The sequence below is a fragment of the Amborella trichopoda genome, chromosome 9 (genome assembly GCF_054954075.1).
Source record: "Amborella trichopoda isolate Santa Cruz 75 chromosome 9, AtrichopodaSantaCruz75HAP2 v2.0, whole genome shotgun sequence".
Lineage (NCBI taxonomy): Eukaryota > Viridiplantae > Streptophyta > Magnoliopsida > Amborellales > Amborellaceae > Amborella > Amborella trichopoda.
This window is the reverse complement of record NC_142344.1, coordinates 47824734-47847622: the sequence shown is the minus strand read 5'-3', so window position 1 is coordinate 47847622 and position 22889 is coordinate 47824734. Positions and strand designations below refer to the sequence as shown.

General features: G+C 34.3%; 1 protein-coding gene across 2 annotated transcripts; it reads right to left on the bottom strand.

Moving 5' to 3' along the window:
- Positions 1-18577: 18577 nt before the first annotated feature.
- On the bottom strand, positions 18578-21078 carry LOC18441810 (BURP domain-containing protein 3). Of its 2 annotated transcripts, none has more exons than XM_011627798.3 (2): positions 20905-21078; positions 18578-19534 (listed from the first exon to the last, which is right to left on the bottom strand). In XM_011627798.3, the coding sequence occupies exons 1-2, from the start codon at positions 20944-20946 to the stop codon at positions 18689-18691; spliced, it is 888 nt and encodes a 295-aa protein (XP_011626100.2). In that variant the 5' UTR covers positions 20947-21078; the 3' UTR covers positions 18578-18688. The 2 variants fall into 2 exon arrangements, with proteins under 2 accessions (XP_011626100.2, XP_020527500.1); XM_020671841.2 differs by having other exon boundaries at positions 18578-19528; positions 20905-21010.
- Positions 21079-22889: the final 1811 nt, after the last annotated feature.

The following is a 22889-nucleotide window of genomic DNA, read 5'->3' as shown; positions in this document are numbered from 1 at the left end:
TATTTCCTTAAGGCACACTACATATGCATCATTTTCTTCTTCCTTGATATCCTTTGGAATAATAGAATCTAAACACTCCTCATGAGCCATTGAATTAAACATTAACCTAATCTCCTGAACCTCTTCCATAAAGTTAGCTATTGAAAGTTAATTTACACCCTCCCTTGGTTTAGACTTGGTTGTAATTTCTTTTTTTATGGGAGCTAACACAGTTTTATTACTATCTCTCCAAATAGTATATGTGTTCTTCTTCCTATCATGTGTAGCTCTTCGGTCATATTACCATGGTCTACCCAATAATAGATGACAAGCATCCATGGCAACCACATCACACCATACATCATTAAACTATTTCTTTCCACTAGAAAAAGAAACATGGCATCTACTTTCTACTCGTACCTCATTGCCCTTTTTGAACCAATGAGCTTCTGTGGTTGGCGATGCTTCTCTGGTCCGAGCTTAAGCTTTGTGACTGCATCTTGTGAGATTACATCGCATAACTCTGTCTATCAATAATAAGCTTGCACACCTTGCCTCCAATAGTGCAAGTGGTATGAAAAATATTAGTCATTAACCAAACCTCCTATGTTTCTTGCTTTGACATTAGTAGGATTTTTTGAATAACTATCTACTCTCCAATATCTTCATAGACAAGATCATCCTCATATGGCTCTTGTGACCCGCCTCCCCGCACTTGAAACAACGAAGAGTTAAGCTACTGCCCTAAACTCTAACACTTAGACCAGCAGTATTTGGATGATTAATAAATGCTGCAGTGATATCGCTTAGTAGCAGACCTATACCCTACTTCTATAGTGATGAGAGGAAACACTCATTATTGGGGCCTCACCCGGCTACCGCTTGGTGGTAGACACACCGCTATGGGTGTAACCATGTGCTAACATACTTTCTTCCCTTTCTCTTGTGGATATCGAAAATGTCAACATTGGTCGTATTAGATACGTATGAAATGCAAATAAAATGTCCAATTGGAAAGCATTGAAGACCACCTAGTCTGCCTATCTGGTTCAAGTAACGAAGAGGATAGGATTGCTTAAGGTTTTAAAAAATGGATTGGTAAACCGGATCGACCCGCCAGATTTTCAATCTAGTTTAGCGGATTGGATATATCGTCTATCAGATCAAACATTAAAAAAATTTGAAAATTTTAAGTAGAGCAGGCTCTGGCTAGTTCTCTGATAGAACCGGACAGAACTAAACCGAACCGGCTAGTTTAGTGGTTAAAAAAAATAAAAAAATAAGAAAGGTGAAGCCAGTTTGTATCTATTCTCTAACAAAACCGGCAGTTTGGTCAGAGATTTGGTATGGACCGGGGGAATAAGCTGATTCCCCAAACATTCCAGGATCCGGATCCGGATCAGTCTAACCGATTCCTAATCCAAATCAACCGGTTCCGATGCGTGTAACCGATTTTTAAAACAATGGTTTTCCCCATAGAAAGCCAATCCAACCCAAGAAATAAAATAAATAAATAAAGAACAAAAAGAAACTCAACACCAAATAAAATAAAACCATGTGAAACATTTTCATTAAAATACCTTGCTTGCATTGATTTCATGCCAATCGTAATAACATTAGGATGAGTTATTTTTATTGCATCCTCAAATCATTTGGACTTAAACCCATACAATGTGGGTATCAGGAAAGAAATGGAAAACAAAACCATGATCGGGTTCCATGCCTTGAGGGGGTTCGCTTTCCCATATGCTTTCATCTACCCTTCCAACCTCACCTCGTAGATTCTTCCATATCAGACATAGTGGCAATCGTGCAAAGCATGGCACACTGCTGAGCTAGGCTTCGTATCCTTTCTCTCCACTTTCTTCATTGTATATGCTTGGAGCACTTAAGCATTATTGATGATGGTCTGGAGCACAGTGATGCTATGGCCCAAAGCAGAGGAGTTGGCACAGTTAATCATGGCCTCTAAAAAAGTCAGACACTTCTAGTTGGCTTCCAAAGATTCACACCATGTTAGGGTTCCCCACACTTCTTGAGCCTCTCTAGACACTTGAGGAACTGAGAACCGGTGTAAGATTTGGGGGAACTCGTCTGTCGAGAAAGGTGTAGTACTTGCATAGTAAAGAGAAAGGAATGGAGAGGCATTATTGAAATCCGGACATGCAAAAGTGGAAAATTTTGTTTTGTTCATTCCTACTATGAGGTCCTCCACTAAGAACATGTGCCCAATTCATTCCTACTTTGGGGAATGCATGTGCCCAATACCTCTGGGGTGTCGCCGTGGTACTGGCTCATCCTTCCCTACATGTAGATTTTAACCCACAAGAAAGTACATCGTGTAAGACGGACAAAAAGGCATTTTCCATTGATCAAGTCAAAGTATCTCGTTTTACAAAGACGACACACAAAAAAATTCATCAAACCAGTGCTGGACTGATTGATACGGCCCGAGTTTGAGTAACTCGGCCAGAGCTTGGTAACTTGGCCAAGTTGCACTAAGTTTTGGCCAAGGCGTAAACGTGTTAAAACTAAAAAATGTAAAAAACTATCCAAAAAACCAGGAAAAGAAATATTCAAAATAGTGAAAATATTGAATTTTGAAAAAATAAATTTGTGAGTGGGGGCATTTTAGAAAATAATCCAAAAAAAAAAAATTGTAATAAAAACTAGTCATGGCCAAAATTACTTTTGGGTCTTTGCCCGTAAGCTACAAAACATTTTAAAAAAATATATATTACAAACAAATTTTTTTATTTTTTTGAAACTTTTTAAGATCCCCAAGTTGAATACCCAACTCAGGACGCGAACGACACCGAGCAAGCTTGTCCGAGTAATCAAACAACGTATGAAACTAGATTACTAGGAGAGAAAACAGTCAGTACGCATATCACTATAGAGCAATACCAAAGAGGGGTCACTGCTATTTAAAAAGCATTCTATATCAATAAAGCGTTAAACAAGGAACATATAAATAAATTAAAATAAACAATAAAAAAGGCATCGCCTTTATGAGGAACAACAACAACATGGAAGCAAAAGTAGACTGCTCATGGTGTATGGTAGGCAACACGCATAATTTACAGTATTGATTTTGTGGACACTGGGATGCTATGGAAGTGCATGTTTGATTTGTGCAGTGGAGTCACCCATTTATATTTGAGGAGGAATTCTATGGAAGTGCAACAGGAAGAGGGAGGCTCTCCATGATTCTTGTGGACTAAAAAGTGATAAGGCTGCTGGTTTTATATATTTGTTTGATTTCTTCAGTGAAGTTTATATTTGAGGAGGAATGCAATGGAAGTGCATGTTTGCCATGCGGCGTTAGGTCTCATCCATGTAGGATGAGAGCAATGCTAAACATAGGCAATGGACCACATGCGGCCCCTCCCTCTCTCCATCTCTCTAATTCAGTGAATGCTCGGCCTATAAAGGGGGCTTTCTTTCCAGGTGCTCAACAATATTATAAGGCCCCGTTTGGAAAAGGGAAGTTAAGAATTTTAGATATTTAAAATTTATGGATTTGGAAAATCAAGGATTTTATTCATGAATTCCCTGAATCTCTTGTTTGGATATAGAGTACAAAATTCACAATCATTTTCACGCCCATTATTTGGTAACAAAATTCGATAAAAAAATGTTCTGTAACATACTCTCTCTAAAATTCAAAATTTAGGATAGTCTCTCACTTTCTAAATGTTTTGAGATAGTTTCTTTCTCTAAAATTTGATATGGTTTTTCTCTAAAATTTTACTCTACAAACCTTAAAACTTAATATAATTTCTCTCTCTAAAATTTTAAGTTACTTTCTCTCCCTAAAATATAAAATTTGAGATAGTTTCTATCTAAAAATTTTAGGTAGTTTCTCTACCTAGAATATGATGTAGTTTCTCTATCTAAAATTTTAAAATACTTTCTCTCTCTAGAGCATAAAATTTGAGATAATTTCTCTCTAAAATTTTGAGATAGTTTCTCTTTCTAAAACTTTTATGTACTTTCTCCCTCCAAATTTTAATGGGTGCAGTTTGTATAAGGTCAAGGCTCTAAATAATCAAAGTAAAGTGCACCTTTAAATAGTGTAATGTAGTTTCAATACTGAAAATCTTTGTAATAACTTTAAAATATATTTTCATCTCTAATTATAAAATTTAAAGCTTCAAAACTAGTATAGATTGTGCAAATCTATGAGAACTTGAAAATCGACGATCTAAAAATGCATTACAAGATGCACTATTTTCAAAACTTGAAATCCATTTGTTTTCTCATGTCTATGCATCTTGAGGTCATGACCAATTTTAGGATATTTAGGCATGAAAACAACCTCTTCTAGTGAATTTTTTGAAGTGCATCCTAATTTGATTGTTTAGAGCCTCGTGCTTATATACACTTTTTCTAATTTTGATATAGTTACTCTTTCTGAAATTTTAAGATACTTTCTCTCCCTAAAAAATAAATTTTAAGAGGTATCCGTACTTAAAATTTTGAACTAGTTTCTCTCTCTAAAATTTTAATATACTTTATCTCTCTAAAATTTTAAATTTGAGATAGTTTTTGTCTCTGATAATTTTGATATACTTTCTCTCTCAAAACTTTCAAGTACTTTCTCTATTTAAAATTTGATATACTATCTCTCTCTGAAACTTTAAGAAAAGTTTCTCTCTCAAAATCATAAAATTTGATGTAGTTTCTCTATCTAATAATGTAGATATACTTTCTCTCTCTATAACTTTCAGGCACTTTCTGTATTTAAAACTTTAATATACTTTTTCTCTCAAAAAATTAAATTTGAGATAGTTTCCCTTTAAAATTTTTGAGGTAGTTTCTCTCTCTAAGAATTTTTAGGTAGTTTCTTTATCTGAAGTTTGATATAGTTTCTATCTTTAAAATTTCAACATACTTTCTCTCTCAAAAACATTAAATTTAATATAGTTTCTCACTCTAAAGATTTTGAGATGTTTCTCTCTCTAAAAGTTTTCTGCCAGTTTCTCTTTCTAAAATTATAATTTCTCTCTCTAAAACTTATGATTTGAGTTAGTTTCTCTCTCTAAAATTTTTTAGGTAGCCAGTATACTATAGAACACCCATGCAAAATGTCTAGCCAAAAATTGATCAGTTTGGCTTCAAACAGGCCATTTTTATTGCTAACCAGACGGTCTTCTACTAACCGGACCGGTTAGCTGATAAAATGGGCATTTGTTTTTCAAATATCACTCATTTGAACAATAACAAGTCTTATTTTAATTTTCAAGTGTAATTGTAATTTTTATTAGGTTATTTTGAGGAATTACAGTTTCGGTTCCTTCATTTTGGGAAGGTTTCTTCTAGATAATAAGTTGAAGAAATTTATCCTTCGTTATCTTTTGGTTTTAGGAAGAGCCTATCATTTTAGTTGTCTTTTTAAGGTAGGACGTTATATTGAGGTTTTATCTGTTAGAAAGAAAAGCTTTATAAAAAGAGTAGGGAGATATAATGATCTTCGCATACCAAGCATGTGGGTTCTCGTTGACACTTTTTTCTCAGCTACAAAAACAAGAATTCGGACCTTGACCTAGACCCTTCCCAAGCATGTCCCAAAACTCCTGTATTTCGCCCCATGAAAGTATCCTATTCCTAGCCTAAGCCATACTAAGGACCGTTTTGTGCACCACTCCCATACTCCATTACACTATTGAACAACCTAAAAAACCCATATACGCTCCTTCATTAACCAAACCCTTAATAGTTAACCTTACACGTACTCAACCAACACCTAAACTTTGATGGAAACCCTTAAACCCTTGAAATCAACCTACACCTAAACTCAATCAAGGACCAAGACATAAATACCAAATTTATTAGGATATTTTGCTATTAAGTCAAAATCGGTAGGCTTAATATAGGCAGATTTGGTTTCTATAGTTTGTTTAGTCCAATTATTTAGATAAATATTGCCTTCCTAATATTATTGGAAGTGAATATTTACATGTCTTCAATAGTGGGAATTGGGTACATAGCATTAGGAAGCTACAATGGGTTTTAAAAGTACTAAGTATGGATCATCATCATCATTTTAACCTTTTCCCTATTACAAGCACTAATCATGGATATCACTTATTAAGTAGTTATTGTAGTTGTATGTTGTGGTTAATAGTTGTTGCAGTTGTATGTACGTATCCGTATAGTGTCATCTGTACATCTTAAATAAAAGAAGTTTGGCGTTCTCATTATTGAAAATTTCGAGTATAAACGACTTTTAAATGTTTAAATGCACGACATTGCTCCTACAGGAGCAACGTATACATACTCTTTTATCAAAACTGGAATCAAACCACAGCTAATGTAGCAATCGGGTTGGCAAGTCAACCCGAACTGGGTCACAAACTGGAGTCAAACTACAAGTAATGTAGCAATCGGGTCGGCAAGTCAACCCGAACTGGGTCTGAGTCCAAGTCCATATTTCTAACCCGGCGGGTCGAGTCTGGGTCCAAATGATTTGGACTTGACCTAGGTTGGGTCCAGGTTCGCTCCTATATGGTCAGATCAGGTCCCCTAGTTAGGTGGTGTCAAGGTCAGGGTCAACACGGACTTGACCCAACCCGTCGCCATCCCTAAGTAGAGGCTGAAAATAACAAGCATGAATCTCTCTCACACAACTTATTTCTCTATACCAATTAGATTGTTCTCTTATTTACAAGAAAAGGATGCATGTGGTTTCCTCTTCGAGTTTTTTTCACCCGTACCTGCTCATTTGAGAACCACACCCTACTCCTATAGTGACGAGCGGAAACCCTCATTTGCGTGCCATAATGAACAGTGTGTGACCCCCTCATGAATGGGGCCTCACCCGGCTATGGCTTAGTATCATGTATGGATGTCACCATGTGCCATCACAATATCTTCCCTTTCTCCAATGGATATCGAAAATGTCAACATATCGATCAAATCAGATACGGATGCAATACCAATAATATAACATCTAATTGAAAAGCACATCGAATAGCTCCTAGTGTGCTTATTTCCTTATGGGAACGAAGCGTATAGGTTTCCCCAATATTCGTAAAAATGGATCAGTGACACGGATCGCACCTCCAGATTTTCGATGTAGTTTGGCAGATTGGTTCTTTGGTCCACTTAACCAGAAATTAAAAAAAATTGAAAAATTTAAGTGGGGCAAGCTTTGGACAGTTCTCTAATAGAACTAGATAAAACTGCATTGAACTGCCTAGTTTAGTGATTAAAAATAAATTAAAAATAAAAAAGGTTGTACTGATTTGTATTAGTTCTCTAACAAAACCGGCAGTTCTGTCGGAGATTTGGTACAAACCTATCGGAACCGGTCGGTTCATTAAGGGAATCAATAGATGCCGAATATATTATGGGATCTGGATCGGCCTAGCCAGCCTATTTTGATCTAGATCACCATTTTTTTTAAACACTGATCTTCCCCACTGAAAGCCCATCAAACCCTAGAAACAAAAATAAAAATAAAAAAAATAAAAGAAAGTAAGAAAAGAACTCAACTACAAATTAAATAAAACCATGTAAAACTCATTTATTAGAATACCTTGCCTACATTTTATTATGCCAATCATAATAGGATTGGGAATATTTATTTCCATTGCATCCTCAAATCATTGAGAATTAAGGGACTTAAGCCCATACAATGTGGGTATCAAGCAAGAAATGGCAAAAAAAAAAAACCCATGATCCGGCTTCAAACCATGGGGGGGCTGACATACCAAAATTTTATAAAATCCCAAAGACTTAGTGCTTGCATGGGCACCCTGCAATTGCATCCCCTGTGCTACCATCTTCCCCTTTCAACCACACCTTTTAGATTCTTCCATATCTGACATAGTGGCAATAGTACAAAGCACATGGATAGGGCATGTTATGGCACACTGCTGAGCTAAGCTTCGTATCCTTTCTCTCCACTTTCTTAGCAGTATATGCTTGGAGCACAGAAGCATTGTTGATGATGGTGTGGAGCACAGTAAATGTTTCGGCCCAAACCAAAGGAGTTGGCATAGTCAATCATGGCCTCTAACGAACTCAGGCACTTCTCCTTGTCTTCCAAAGATTCACACCAAGTTAAAGTTCCCCATACTTCCTGAGCCTCTCCAAACAAAAGAGGCAACGAGAACTGGTGTAAGATTTGGGGGAAATCAGCTGTCGAGAAGGGTGTAGTGCTTGCATCCTCACGAGAAAAGAATGGAGAGGTATTATTGAAATCCGACCTGTGAAAGTAGAAAATTTTGTTCATTCCTACTTTGAGGTCCTCCTGTAAGAACACGGTGGTTTCTCTAAGATCCAAATGCTCCTTGGTGAAGTCGGAATACAAGCATCGGGGTTCTCGGTTGCTTGAACCTATATGCAGTAGTCCTGCTGGAACGGGGCAAAGATGTGCGCTAATGATATCAGGCATCGGAATGTTGGGGAATGCATGTGCTCAATACCTCTTGGGTGTCGCCAATACGTGATACTGGCTCATCCTTCCCTACATACAACAAGAACAAGTAAATCTTCACACAGAAGAAAGTACATGGTATAACATAGACAAAAAGACATGTTACATTGTTCAACTCAAAATATCCCATTATACACAAAGGCAATGCACAAAAAATGATCATAACAAAACAGTATTGCCATGATCGACTTGGCCCGAGTCCGAGTAATTGGGCTAAAAGTTCTGACTATGGACAAAAACTGTTAAAAATAAATAAAAGAGAAAATGACCTTTATCTCTCTCCATGAGATTTCCATCCCTATTAGTTTTTTGGGTTCACCAAAATCCCTATTTTGGGAACGTTAGCCCCCCAATTATGTTTTTTTTTATTCTTTTTATAAATTTGATCTTTTTATTTTACAAAAGGCCAAACCCATCGTTTAGTAAACTCCCTTCCCTCTCTATTTCATTTGTGCAAAACCATTCTTACCTCTGTGGAACCCACTCTACAAATTTAGGCTTGAAAAGAAAATAAATTTTTTTTTAATATTATGGCCTATTTTACAATTGCATCAATATCTTTTGAACTTGCAAAATGATTAACCCAAATATTTATTACAATTTTTAATGGGTTATTATTATTTATTTATTTATTCATTTATAAAATTTTTTATCAAAATACCTATAAACGATAAATTATTTAACAATTAATATATTTTTGTTATCATCATCATCATCATCATCATCATCATCATCATCATCATCATCATCATCGTCATCATCGTCATCATCATCATCATCATCATCATCATCATCATCATCATCATCATCATCATCATCGTCATCATCATCATCATCATCATCATCATCATCATCATCATCATCATCATCATCATCATCATCATCATCATCATCATCATCATCATCATCATCATCAATAAAATTTGTATATCAAGTCACAAAAAAAATATATAGATGACTAATGTATGAGTTTGACATTTAATAAAACCAAATGATCAAATTTATAAAAAGAATAAGGGAAAGCATAATTGGGGCACTAGTGGTTCCAATATTTTACACTTGAGGAGATACTAGGGATTTTGGTGAACCCAAGAAGGGTAATAGGGATGAAAATTTTAAAGAGGGAGGTAGAGGTCATTTTCCTTAACAAAAATACAAAAAAATAAAAAATAAAAATAAAGGCTTAAATTAAAACTAAACAAAAAATAGTTAATGAGGTTAAAAAAGTAGTGAAAATTGTGAATTTTGAAAATAAAAATTTCTGAACGGGGCATTTTACAAAAGGGAAAAGTTTATATAGAGCCGAGGCTCTAAACAATCAAATTTAAGCCTACCTCAAAAATTTCACTAGAAGAGGTTGTTTTGATGCCCAAATATCTTCAAATTGATCATCTTGACATCAAGATGCATGGACATGAGAAAAAAATAGATTTCAAGTTTTGGAAATAGTGTATTTTGTAACTCATTTTTAGATCGTCAATTTTCAATATTTTCAAGTTTTCATAGATTTGTCAATCTACACTATTTTGAAACTTTGAACTTTATATATAAATATGAAAATATATTTTAAGGCTATCACACAGATTTCCAATAATGAAACCAAATTTCTCGACACTATTTGAAGGTAGGCTCTAATTTGATATGTTTAAAGCCTAGGCTCTATACAAACCACACCTTTTACAAAATAATAAAAAAAAAAAAAAAAAAAGGAGAAACTTGTAATAACAAGTATTCATGGCCAAAAATATTTTCTAATCTCTCCCTAAACGATAGAAAACATATATATATATATATATATATATATATATATATATATATATATATATATATATATATATATATATTCCTATTTTTTAAGAAAAAAATTAAATCCCCAAATTGGACACGTAAGACTCAAACGACTCTCAAGTTGCTCGTCCGAGTAATCAAATACCGTATGAAACTAGATTACTACCGGAGAAAACCATCCGTACACATATCAGTATCGAATACACAAAGTTCGCAAATACCAAAAAGGGTTGACTGGTAATTGAAAAGCATTCTATATCAATAAAGCGTTAAACAAGCAACATATTAAAAAATAAAAAAAAGAAATAAAAAAAAGGCAATCGCCTAAATGAGGAACCACAATATGCAAGAAAATAGTGGATTGCCCATCATGTATGGTACAAAACACACATAATATGTAGAGTGGATTTTGTGCGCACTGAGACATAACCTAGCGCAGGGAGAAGTAGGGCACATGCAAGAGGAAGTATCTCCATGATTCTTTTGGACTACAAAACAGTGAGGCTGCTGGTTTCGTGAATTTGTTTGATTTGTGCAGTGAAGTGAAGTGACCGATATATATTGGAGGAGGAGTAATGGTAAACATAGATAGCGAATCATCGAGAGAAAGCTTATGAAGTCCGTGTTTGCCATGAGGCGGTAGGTCACATTCATGTTGGATAAGGAGTGCCGTGTTGTGAGATAAGAGTTTTGATTGCGTGTTGAACATGCGGCCCCCGCCCTCTCTCTCCCTCTGCCTCTGTATTGGGGTTTATGCAGTGAATGCAGGTTAGTAAAAGGGTTTCTTTCCAAGTGTGCAAGAATATTACCAGGGAAAATCTCATGATATCGAAGTATTGTTAAAATCTCATAATATGGAAGTATTTTTTAATATTTTTAAATTATTATAATATATTATTATAATTAACAGACATCCAAACAGGGAAATAACATCTCACTATTCTTATTTTATAAAGGAATAAGAGTACATAATGTATCACTCCTAATTTCTTTTAAAAATTAAAAGAACAATATTTTTTGAGATTTGTAAGTGATTTTTTTAAAATATTTTGGGACAAAACTTGCCGATATGGCCGATTCTTCGATCCGACACGTCAATCCACCGATCCGACACCGGTATGGGTGAGGACAATTCGTGTCACCAATCCATTTTTTTAAACCTTGGTACAAAGGGATTGGCATACTTTATCGGTACATGGTACATAATGTGTGTTGTGGACATCGACTTCTCATATATTTATTGTCCAATTGGGATTTTTAGGACTTGGTAAAGTTATTAAATTAACATTTTGGTCTAGAAGCTGGGTAATTTTATGACTATGTCCTGCTCTTTTGATTTTTGTTATTCTTTTTTCAATTTGACTTGGTTTGATGTTTCAAACATCGAACGACTTATTTTTTATATTTTAGTTTTTAATATTTGGGGGCAGTTTTATGTTAAATATATCAAATCACCTCATCTGTAAAGTGGTTTGATAACCGCAAATCAGACAAACTACATTTTTTTTTACATCTTGTAGGAGATCTAACCTACAATGATGATCAAGATTTTGTGAATAAATTAATATTTGACGAAGAAATGATAGAGGACTAAAAAGAAGAATCAATAGGTGAAGTTGGTTCAGTCATCGAAAGCATCTATCTCAAATATGGACACGTGATGTGTTCTAAAGTTGAGCCTAAGTAATTTCAGCAAGGTTATATTGATTATGCAATTCAACAAGTTTATCTACCTAAACATATTCTATCGATTATCTACCTAAACATATTCTATCAATATATAGTGGCCCTTTCCATGAAGTTTTTTCAATTTCAATGCACAATCATTGTGTTTTGATTAATGGAATACCCCACAAGTCTCAATATCATGTTTATAAAATTCAAGTTGAAGAAGGTTGTAGGACTAACAAAAAATTCATCTTAGCTTATTTCAAACCTCGATGAGAGTTTTCTTCAACCAGAGGAGAATAATGACGATCAAGATATGGCTTAATCAAATTTTTATTTTATTTTTCACTTTGAGTTTTAGGTCTACTTGTAATTTTTCTTAGGATATTTTTTAAAAATTTTGTTTATTTTCGATTTGGACTCATCATCCTCTTTGAGAGCCTCCAAAAAGGCCACCCATCGAGCCAGTTCGACTTGCGCTTTTTCCAAGCTTATGTCAGAAACATCTTCATTAGACTTGACTCACATGTTCGAAGAAGAAGCACTGTCGTCCTGAGAAGTTGCAGGGTTCTTGGCAAGCGTAGAAGATTCGTCTCGAGATATTGGAGCCCTAGGGCACAGTGGAAGAGGACAAGCACCCTCTCACCACGAATCATAATTGGAAATTTTAGTAGTTAGGATTACTTTTCCCATTTTGTAAGGGAAACATTTTATATATGGTTGCAACCATAAAATGTAAAATTACAGATACATCCCAAGAATCCATCGGAAAAAGTTGTTTTAATGTTGAAAAACCCTCTAATTGATCATCTCGAAAACTAGATGTATGAATATGAAGAAAACAAAAAAAGATTTTGAGTCCTGAAAATAATGAATCTTGCAACACATTATCTGGACCGTCCATTTTAAAGGTTTTCATATATTTATAGATCTACTTGATTTTAACCATTTTTTAAATTTAAAATTTTATAATTAGATATAACAATAAATTTTTAAATGATCCTAATAATTTGTTACATCAAAATTACATGCTATGATAAATTTGGAGGTGCGTCTTAATTGGATTGTTTAGAAACCGCACCCTTTTGGAAATGCTTATCTTTAGAAAATGTAAGGAACTCTTTTAGGAAGGACTGTTTTTAGAAAATAAGTTGAAGAAGTATTTCTCTTAGAAAAAGGGTGGAATAGGACGTTGGAGAACGGAAAGTTACCCTTCATTATCTATTTGTTTTAGAGATCCTATCTTTTAATGCTTATTTACATGCATATCCTTTAGTTATCGTTTTGGGTGCAGTTTGCATACGGATGCATCCGTAGGTGTAGAGGTAAAGTGCATCTTTAAATTTTATCATGATATGTAATTTTGATGTAAAATATTCTTAGGATTATCTCAAAATCTATTTTTATATCTAATTATAGAATTTTAAATTTCAAAAATGGTTAAAATCAAGTAGATCCATAAACATTTAAAAATCTTGAAAATGGACGGTGTAGAAAATATGTTGTAAAATACACTATTTTTGAGACTTAAAATCTTTTTATTTTTCATGGTCATATATCTCGATGTCGAGATGATCAATCAAAGGGTTTTTCAACATTAAACTACCTTTTCCAATTGATTTTTTAGGTTTATCCGTAGTTGTATGCATCCTTATATAAACTTGCAAATTTCTTCTCAGATTTTGTTTCTCTATCTAAGAACATTGTTGTATTTATTAGTTGTTGGCTGCCAGTTAATTTTTCAACTGCGTCCAAAAGTCTCTCTCTCCCATTACTCCAACATACGCTTTTTGGCACTGACCACACGGTGGTTTAGTATTTTTTTTATTTTCTTTTGTGGTGGGAGGGGAGGTTATTTGTTAAAAAAGTATATTTTGAGGTAAAAAGCAAGAAAAATAGTTTGGTTGGGAATAACTTACATAGGCAATCTACTCTTGAAGGTTATTTGTAATTTTACCTTATTTCTTATACTTTAGAATCAAACTAGGACAGCCTAAAATTCCAGGCAGTTGGACTTGTTTTCACGTGATTTCAAGTCTGACCAAACAAATCAAAGTCTAATTTATCTGAGATTGTGTCCAAACTTAATAACTAAGAGCCGAAAGAGCTCGATTTCATCAAATTCGGATCTACCAAAAAATCAGCTTGAGAAGACTTATTCCTCACAAATTTGTGGCTGAGTTGGTTTAAGTTTTTGCGAAGTCCGAAACAAATACAGAAAAGAAGTGTTTTAGGGTTCTAGAATCCATAGAATTTTAAAAGAAATTACTAAAACCCCATCATATTGGATGTTGTTCTCATAGTGTCCCCGATTGAAAAGTCTACCTCACCCCTTAATCCAAAATACTTTTTGTTTTTCTTGTTAATCCTCAAAGTACTTCTCAGTTATATTTATGACAAAAAAAATGTCCTATTTCTCTCTATTCCCATTAATATTCATATCTCTCTAAAAATATAAATAGGTTGTCTAGCTTCTCTATCTAGAGACATAATTAATACCCAAAAGTACATGCCTTGGATGCCTCCCAAGTTGGACCAAATTTGTAATCAAATAATGGAGGAGTTTGTAAGCGTTCCAACGGGGTCTATGAATTACTCAAATTTGACAAGAAGCTATGACGTGAACAAATGGAAATACTTTTTATGTTCCCTCAGGAATATAGAAGTTCTATCCTTCCCCTTATTCAACCCTCTATTTTTTAATGAAGGGCTAAGATTGTCCCAATCACAATGTAACGTCTTTACACTTTTTTATTTTTAATTGTTTTATATAAACCGTTTTGACACCAAATTTTGGACGTTCATTCTTCTATTAAACTCGCACTAACTAAAAATATAAAAAAAACATTTTCAATAAAATAAAATGATCAAAATACCCTTAAAAAATTTAAGAGGTATTTTGGTTATTATATTTTATCGAAAATTTATTGTTAATATTTTTTATAGGTTCGCCCCTGACAAGATGGCACGTATCAAATTTCATATTCAAAAAAATTATATTAAAAAAAATTAAAAATAAAATACTTTGATCCGTCTGATCTAACATCAAACAATAAATAGTGCTCTTCATTAAAAAAAACAAACGATGGTAAGGAGAGAATAGAACTTCTATATTGGAAACATGGAAAGCTTCCTTTGAACAAATTTGCTTACAAAAAGCCCATTTGAATCCTTGCTCTGTTAGTACGTGTGTAAATTAATGCAGTACGTAGTACGAAATGTGCGAACTGATTATTTCCAACAAACCAGCTTGACTGCATGTTATACGACACACAGTGCATATTCTGTTACACGAAGTTGTTTTTATCAAGAAACGACATTGAGTGCATGCTTTATTAATATCATGCGTGTTGAACGTAGCACACATCCCCAAAAACCGCTAAATACCCATTTCCCAGCCTAAATCTACCCTCCAATTGACCACCCTAAACACGCTTAGGAGGCCCTAAATTGCCTAATTAGCCCAACCCACTAGTTTAAACTTGTCTAATTAAGCTAGTAATCCCTTTAAAACCTGCTTAAATAGACTAAGCCACCCATTCGATGTAACATTTGGTAGTTTGGATGTCTTATAAAGTTCGAAAAAAGAATTTTAAACTTTGGTATTGATAAATGAAATTAATGTAGCCACCCAATTTCACATCCAATGGTCAAGATTAATAGTGACCACCTTTCTCATAATACGGCAATGATTTCAAGCAACCGTTGTATAGTAATATGACACAATAACCTTAAAAACCTATCTTATGGCCATTTGTTTGATCTAAATTTTAAAATATACACTCTTTTCATTCTAATGAACAATCACCAAAAAAAAATATTGAAAACACAACCTAAAAAGTATTTTTTTAGCCCAATTAACATAAGCCGTTCATTTTGGTAAGATGCTTAGATCTAGGCCTTAGAAGGATTTTTCCATTTTAAATTTTTTTAGATAGCTTTATTATCATTAGATGAATAATGTTAAACAAGAAAAAAAATGATTTTGAGTTTAAGATCTTGAAATTCAGAAAATGAATGGTCTAGATTCATTTTTGGAGGGGAGATTGATTATTGAAGTGAAGAGAGTGTGTGTGCAAAATTTGAGGTCATACAAATACCACAAACATGGTTTTTTAGAAGTGTCATTGCATTATACTATGATACAACCATTGCATTGGATCATTGCTCATCATACTAATATTCAACTTTAGTAGACGAGGCAAAAATTTATTCTAATAAATGTTTTATTTGTAAATTGGCCAATTATGTTCTTCTCATACAGGGAAATAACATCTCCATATTCGTGTATTGATGTAAAAAAAATTGAAAGTTTTTAATGAAATAGCCTCATTTCTTATTAGCTTCCTAAAAAACGACATTTATAATGCATGTTAATAATTTTTTTAGATTTTTTTAAAACTGAACCCAATCAATTCGGTCAATTCCCAATTTGAATCATCGATCCGTTTTTTAAACCACCAAATAAAACAAGTCCCATATACACATTCTAAAAAAGCAAGTACAGTATAAAATGTTAATCATGAGGCAATGCACACGTGCATGCGTGGGAGGGTGAGCTGGTACATATGGTGTTTGTTGGCGCCATTCAAGTACACTGTTCCACTTTACAAGCTATCGAAAATTTGAAACACCGTGAGTGCGTTGCACGTTGCCGTTAATTTGTTGTGATCGCTACGTAGGATGGCATAAGAATCCATTTTTATTTTTAATTATAAAATTTTAAACTTCAAAAATGATTCAAACCAAATAGATCTATAATTCAAAAATGATTCAAACCAAGTAGATCTATAAACAAAACCAAATAGATTTATAATTCAAAAATGATTCAAACCAAGTAGATCTATAAACAAAATACCAAGTAGATCTATAATTCAAAAATCAAGTAGATCTATAATTAAAAAATGATTCAAACCAAGTAGATCTATAAAAAAAATATTGATAGCGGACCAAACAAAGTAGATCTATAAACAAAATATTGATAGCGGAAAATGGTAGATCTATAAACAAAATATTGATAGCGGAAAATAGTAGATCTATAAACAAAATATTGATAGCTGAAAATATTGATAGCGGACAGTCCAGATAATTTGTTGCAAGTTGCATTATTTTTGGGATTCAATTTGTTTTTGTTTTATCGTATTCATACATTTCAATGTCAAGATGATCAATTAGAGGGCTTATAAACATCAAAACAACCTTGTTTTATCGTATTCATACATTTTAATGTCAAGATGATCAATTAGAGGGCTTATAAACACCAAAACAACTTTCTTTGATAGAATTTTGAGATGCACCTAAATTTTATATTTTAAGATTGCAACTTTAGATAAACATTTTCCTTTTATTAAACGTGTGTAATCGGGGAGTGAGGTTACCTATATATGCAGGAGGAGGATTGTTTACAAAGAGACCATTTAATTTTTATACATGGAGGTCACAATAATTTCTACTCATTAGATGTCAAAATAGAATGGGTGGGGTGAGTCACAAAATCCGATAACTTTTTTTCTTTTTGAACTTTGTGTTTATCCAATAACAATTTTACAACCAACCATTTCTAAATTTAAGAGACAATGGTGATTGTGACCTCCGTGTATAAAAGAAAAATGATCTCTTTGTAGACAATCCCAAAAAATATATATATATAAGCATAATATAATGTATGAGATTTCTCAGTTGACTCATATTTACCTATGCGTCTCCTCTCTAAAATACATCTTCAAGATGGATTTTTATCCAGATTTCTAAAGATTCATGATCAAGGCCATGGTGATTATGAATTTATGAACTTTAAATATGCCCTTTTATAGGGATTTTTTTTGCATGGTCCATGTGGAATTTTTGTGTGGGACACTTTACAAAATGTGTTCGTGGGTCAGTAGGTTCTTCCGCCCTTTGATTCACGGACAACTATGGAGCATATGAATTATTGTTGACCAATGAAAGGATGGCGGTTTTCTAATGGGTCGGATCCACAAGTGGTTTATGTAAAACTATGGCACATACCCTTTCTAGTTACTCGGAACCAGCCAATGACGGGTTGACCGGTCCAGTTCCATTCTTCTTGTCCTCATCCAATGTCCAATCAGATCAAGATGCCAATAATCCGATAAACCAAGCCCCAAGTCTCAACATGTCTTATCGATCCCTCTATACCTCCTGCCCAAAGTTTACATCAAGTTCTTCTTAAGAACTTGAATCCTACACTTCGTCCCATTAAAAAGCCAATCAAGCCAAACAAAACAAAACTAGAAAGGAAAACATAACTTCGAACCAAATGAAGTAAACCATATAAGCCATATTCCATAGCAGTGATTTAAAAATCGGTGAACTAATTCGGAATCGGGGGATCTGATTCGAGAATCACCATAATCGTCTCGAATTCAGTAAAAAACCAGAATTCGGTCAATTCAAAGTAGTAATCTCGTCGATTTTTTTGTGGAACCATCGATTCCGACAATTTTTCTCCGAGTCTGACCGATTCTTTACTGAATCAAGCAAAAAAATAAAAGGATGAACAATATTTTCTTCAATTAATTTTTTCAAAAATATGGGGACAAAAATTACCGATTTCGCCAATTCTTTCATCCGATCCACAGATTCCCCAATCCGATATGGGTGTAACCGATTCGAGTCACTGATCCGTTTTTTTAAATGTTCCTCATTAAAAAAAAAAAAAAGCTTAAAACCAAATGAAATAAATCTATGTAAGCCATAATTCGTAGAAAAGCTTTACATGTTATTGTGCATACCATAATAAAAGTAAGATGAGTTATTTTGATTGCATCCTGAAATTTATGAGACTCAAGCAGAAGCCCATACAATGTGGGTATCAGGTAAAAAGTGGCAAGCATAATTCTGATTATCTGCCTTAATGCTACCGCCGGTTGGTATAACCCACAATGGCCAACTCCTAATATTTGAATGGCACACTGCAATGGCTTCCACCACATTCCCATCTTCCCCCTTCAAAGCCACCTTGTGGATCCTTCCTTCTTTGACAAAATGGCAATAATACAGAGCATAGGGGTAAGGCATGTTATGGCACACTGCAGAGCTCGGCTTTATAGCATCGTGCCCGACTTTCTTCACCGTGTATACTTGGAGCACAGAAGCCTTCTCAATGCTAGTGTGCAGCACGGTGATGTTATTGTACAGACCAGAGGAGGTGGCGTAGTCAATCATGGCCTCTAAAGATGTTGGGCATTTTTCATTAGCTGCCAAAGACTCGCACCAGGCTAGGCCACGGTGAACTTCCTTAGCCTCAATGGAGGCCGGAGGCAACGAGAAGATTTGTAAGATGCGGGGCACCTCAGCAGATGAGAAAGGTATGGCGTCTGCAGCCTCACGAGGAAGGAAAGGGGAGGCATTGTTGAAGTCGGACTTGGGGAAGTGGAAAAGTTTCCTCATTCCTACTTTTAGCTTCTTCTCTAAAAAGAGTGTGGTTTCTTTAGGATCATTATACTCCCTTAAAGTTTCAGTATAAATGAAGCGGGGATCCCGACCATCTGAACCCATATGCAACAGTCCTAATGGTACGGGGCGGAGGCGAGCACAAATGTCATCAGGCATCAGAGTGTTGGGGAACGACCGTGCCCAGTACTCCTGCGGTGTCGCCATTACATGGTATAGGTTCATCATTCCCTGCAACTAGTCATGTAACTAGAAGTGAGTGAAGATTATCAGTGTTACTAGGATGCATAAAGTCTTAAGACTCCTAACACCCCAGAAGTGTTAACAAGAAGCAATTTTTAATACTAAGGGGAAAGTGTATGGAATAGCATAGACAGAGCTATACATGCTCATTGATCGATTCGAAAGCCTCCCATTGTTTGCAGACAGGAGGGACAAGAAATCATAAAAGCTAAATTGCTACTAGGGAATCAATATACACAAATAATGCAGACAGTATAGCATATACACAAGGTTCTGCAAATATCATAAAGGGGAGGATTGGTGGTAGAAAAACATCCACTACTCATAACGTTTGCATGAAACATTATTTAGTTGCAAATATACCAACAGATTTTCTACTCCCATGGGAGTATAGTATCCATCTACTCCCTCGGGCAAAACTTACACTAGAAATATCATTTTTATCCCAAATTTTGGGGATGTTCACGACCCAACTCCAAATAAAAAACTATTCCTGACATGCACAAAAAAAATATCCCAAGATCGGACCAGACAGATCATATTTTTTACGGAATGATTAGATGTTCAAGAACTCAAATTCCAATTTTTTTTCTTTGAAAATAATCATTTATGTATAATAGATAGATCATGAAATTTCAAATTAGAAAAATACAAAAAATAAAAAATAAAAAAAATTAAGTGTTTCGCCCAAAGAAGTAAATGTATGATACACTGTTGAGGGAGCATACGATATGCACTTAACAAATCTTAGGGCAAATAGTAGAGGGCAAGCTTTCTATACTTCCCCTATAGCATAAAACGTATATACTTCCCCTTATCCAACTGTCCATTCTGAAAGGAGGGTTAAGATTGCTCCAATCACAATGTCACGTCTATACACTATTTTATTTTTAATTTGTCTTCTAAAAACTATTTTGACACCAAATTTTGAACGTCCAATCCTCTATTGAACTCTCACTAGCAAAAAATACAAAAAAAAATATTTTCAATAAAATAAAATGATAAAAATACCTTTGAAAATTTCAAGGGGTGTTTTGGTTATTATATTTTATTGAAAATTTATTTTTAATATTTTTTATAGGTGCGCCCGAATGAGAAGAGGGCACCTACCAAATTTTATATTCATAAAATTTATATAAAAAAAAAACTAAAAATAAAATACTTTGAGACATCGGATCTAAAATCAAACGGTGAGTAGCTCTCTTGATCAAAATTGAACAGCTGGATGGTAGGGGACGCATAGATCTTCTATGCGATAGGAGAAGTATAAAAACATTTCCGAATAATAGATAGCGCATTGTGTATGGTACACAGACCCGATTATGTAACAAGGTAGGTTTTAAGAACAGGAAGAGAGAAGTTACCAGAAGAAGAAGTAGGGCACATGCAAGAGGGAGCCTCTCCATGAGTTTTTGTTGTGGAGGTTACAAAGCAAAAGAGGGTGATGATTTGGTTTAAGATGTAATGTGTAGTGAGTCCACCCATTTAATAGAAATTAGGTTTGGAGAGAGAGAGCGCATTTGAAGTGCATGGTGGACATGCGGCGTTAGGTCTCCCCCCATTCATATCTTGGATAAGGAGGGCCATGCTAAACTTAGGCAATGAGCCCATGTGGGATACACCTTTTCCAGTGCATGTTGGACATGCGGCCCTTTTGGCCCCCTTGCTGACGTGGAAAATCCGTCGGTTTGTAGTGGGTGAAGGTAGTGTGATCCAACGACCATTGAAAAGCCGCGTCGAATCTAATGCATCGCGATCGTCCAAATAGATGGAATGGGACCCGCAATAGAATTAGGTCCTATTCTAGTGGATTCTACCTAATCTTTTCATAAGCCCACACAAATTAATTTTTTTTTTTTTTTTTCATTTGGAAAACTTTTTGTGATCTATCAATCCTACATTGTAAAAATAAGATGCACATCAAAAATATGTCTGAAAGGGTTGTACTGACAACTAAAAATCTAACAATTGATCAACTTGATATCAAGATGTATGGATATGTAAAAAAAAACTTTTTCAAGTCTTAAAAATAATGCATTTGGTGACACGTTATCTAGACAATTTATTTTTAAAATTTTGAAGTGTTTATAGACACCATCTTTGCAGCTTTAAATTTTATAATTAGGGTAGCAATAGAATTTTTAGGCCGTAAAAAAAATTCTAGTACCAAAAATATATCTTTTAGCATGTTTCTTTTATTTAAAATGACGTTTTTTTGTTTATAAACTTTATTATTCACTGAAGATTATTCTTTTAAAAGTAAAGGACCTTAGGATTTCTCCCTTCCCAACTGGTTGCTCCTTCTCCAAGCCATAGACCATTATTTTCTCCCTGTCCAAGCCTTGTGGACCATTGGTTTCACCCTCTCCAAGCCATGGACCACTGAACATTCATCCTTTTTCTTCAACATTTATTTGTTCCCTTCTTATTGTCCCTTGTGTCATATTAAAATCTTTAGCGTTCCTTAATCTTTCTTGCCATTAGTAGTATGAATTGTATTGTACCTTGTCTCGTCCTAGTAATTTATTTTTATTAATTTTGAAAGATTATACTAATATTTTGATATTATTTAAATTTCTTGTACTTTTTTTCAATATTATCATGTTCAACATTGTATTGGTCTATAAGTGATGTATATAACTCAGATTCACAAAGTAACATTTTTTAGACTAAATTCAATTTTTTTAATTTTTAGATGCTTTACTATTGTTGTATGACATGAATTGTATATTTATGTTACAGATGTGAACGACACATAGATATTAATATATACGTATATATAGACAAACACATATATGTAGATACTTGTATATTCTACAAATGCGTCGTGTCTAAAAATTATATTTTGGGGTTCACGTTTTTGAAGCTCGTATATGTATCATAAATAGAAACTCATGTCTGTGTCTATATAACACAGCCCCAAAGGTTACGGTGACAGGGTCAACGTTTTAGGCAAATAATGCAATTCCATAATTTTTTGAATTATCTATGCAGTATATATATCTTAGGGGTTACGTTGGCTATATATCTCTGGAAGAGGTGCCCCAGATGCCACTCTGACCATAGACCTCCTCTTGTTTTATTTTTTCCATACACGACGTAGTTTTAGCATCATAAAATTGCCTCAATCTATGTTTTTTAAAATAGTAGCGACATCCAGATGTTTCTAACATCGAACCACTTCATGTTTAAACAACCTCTTGTTTCATTTTTGCATACATAAGAGGGGGCCATTGAACAACCTCTTTGAATGCAGTAGAAGAAGTTTAATGGTGCTAACATCGAACAGTTTTTTGGAATGAAAAAAATACACCAACCAAAGTTGGCTTGTTATAGGCGTGGGGAGGTG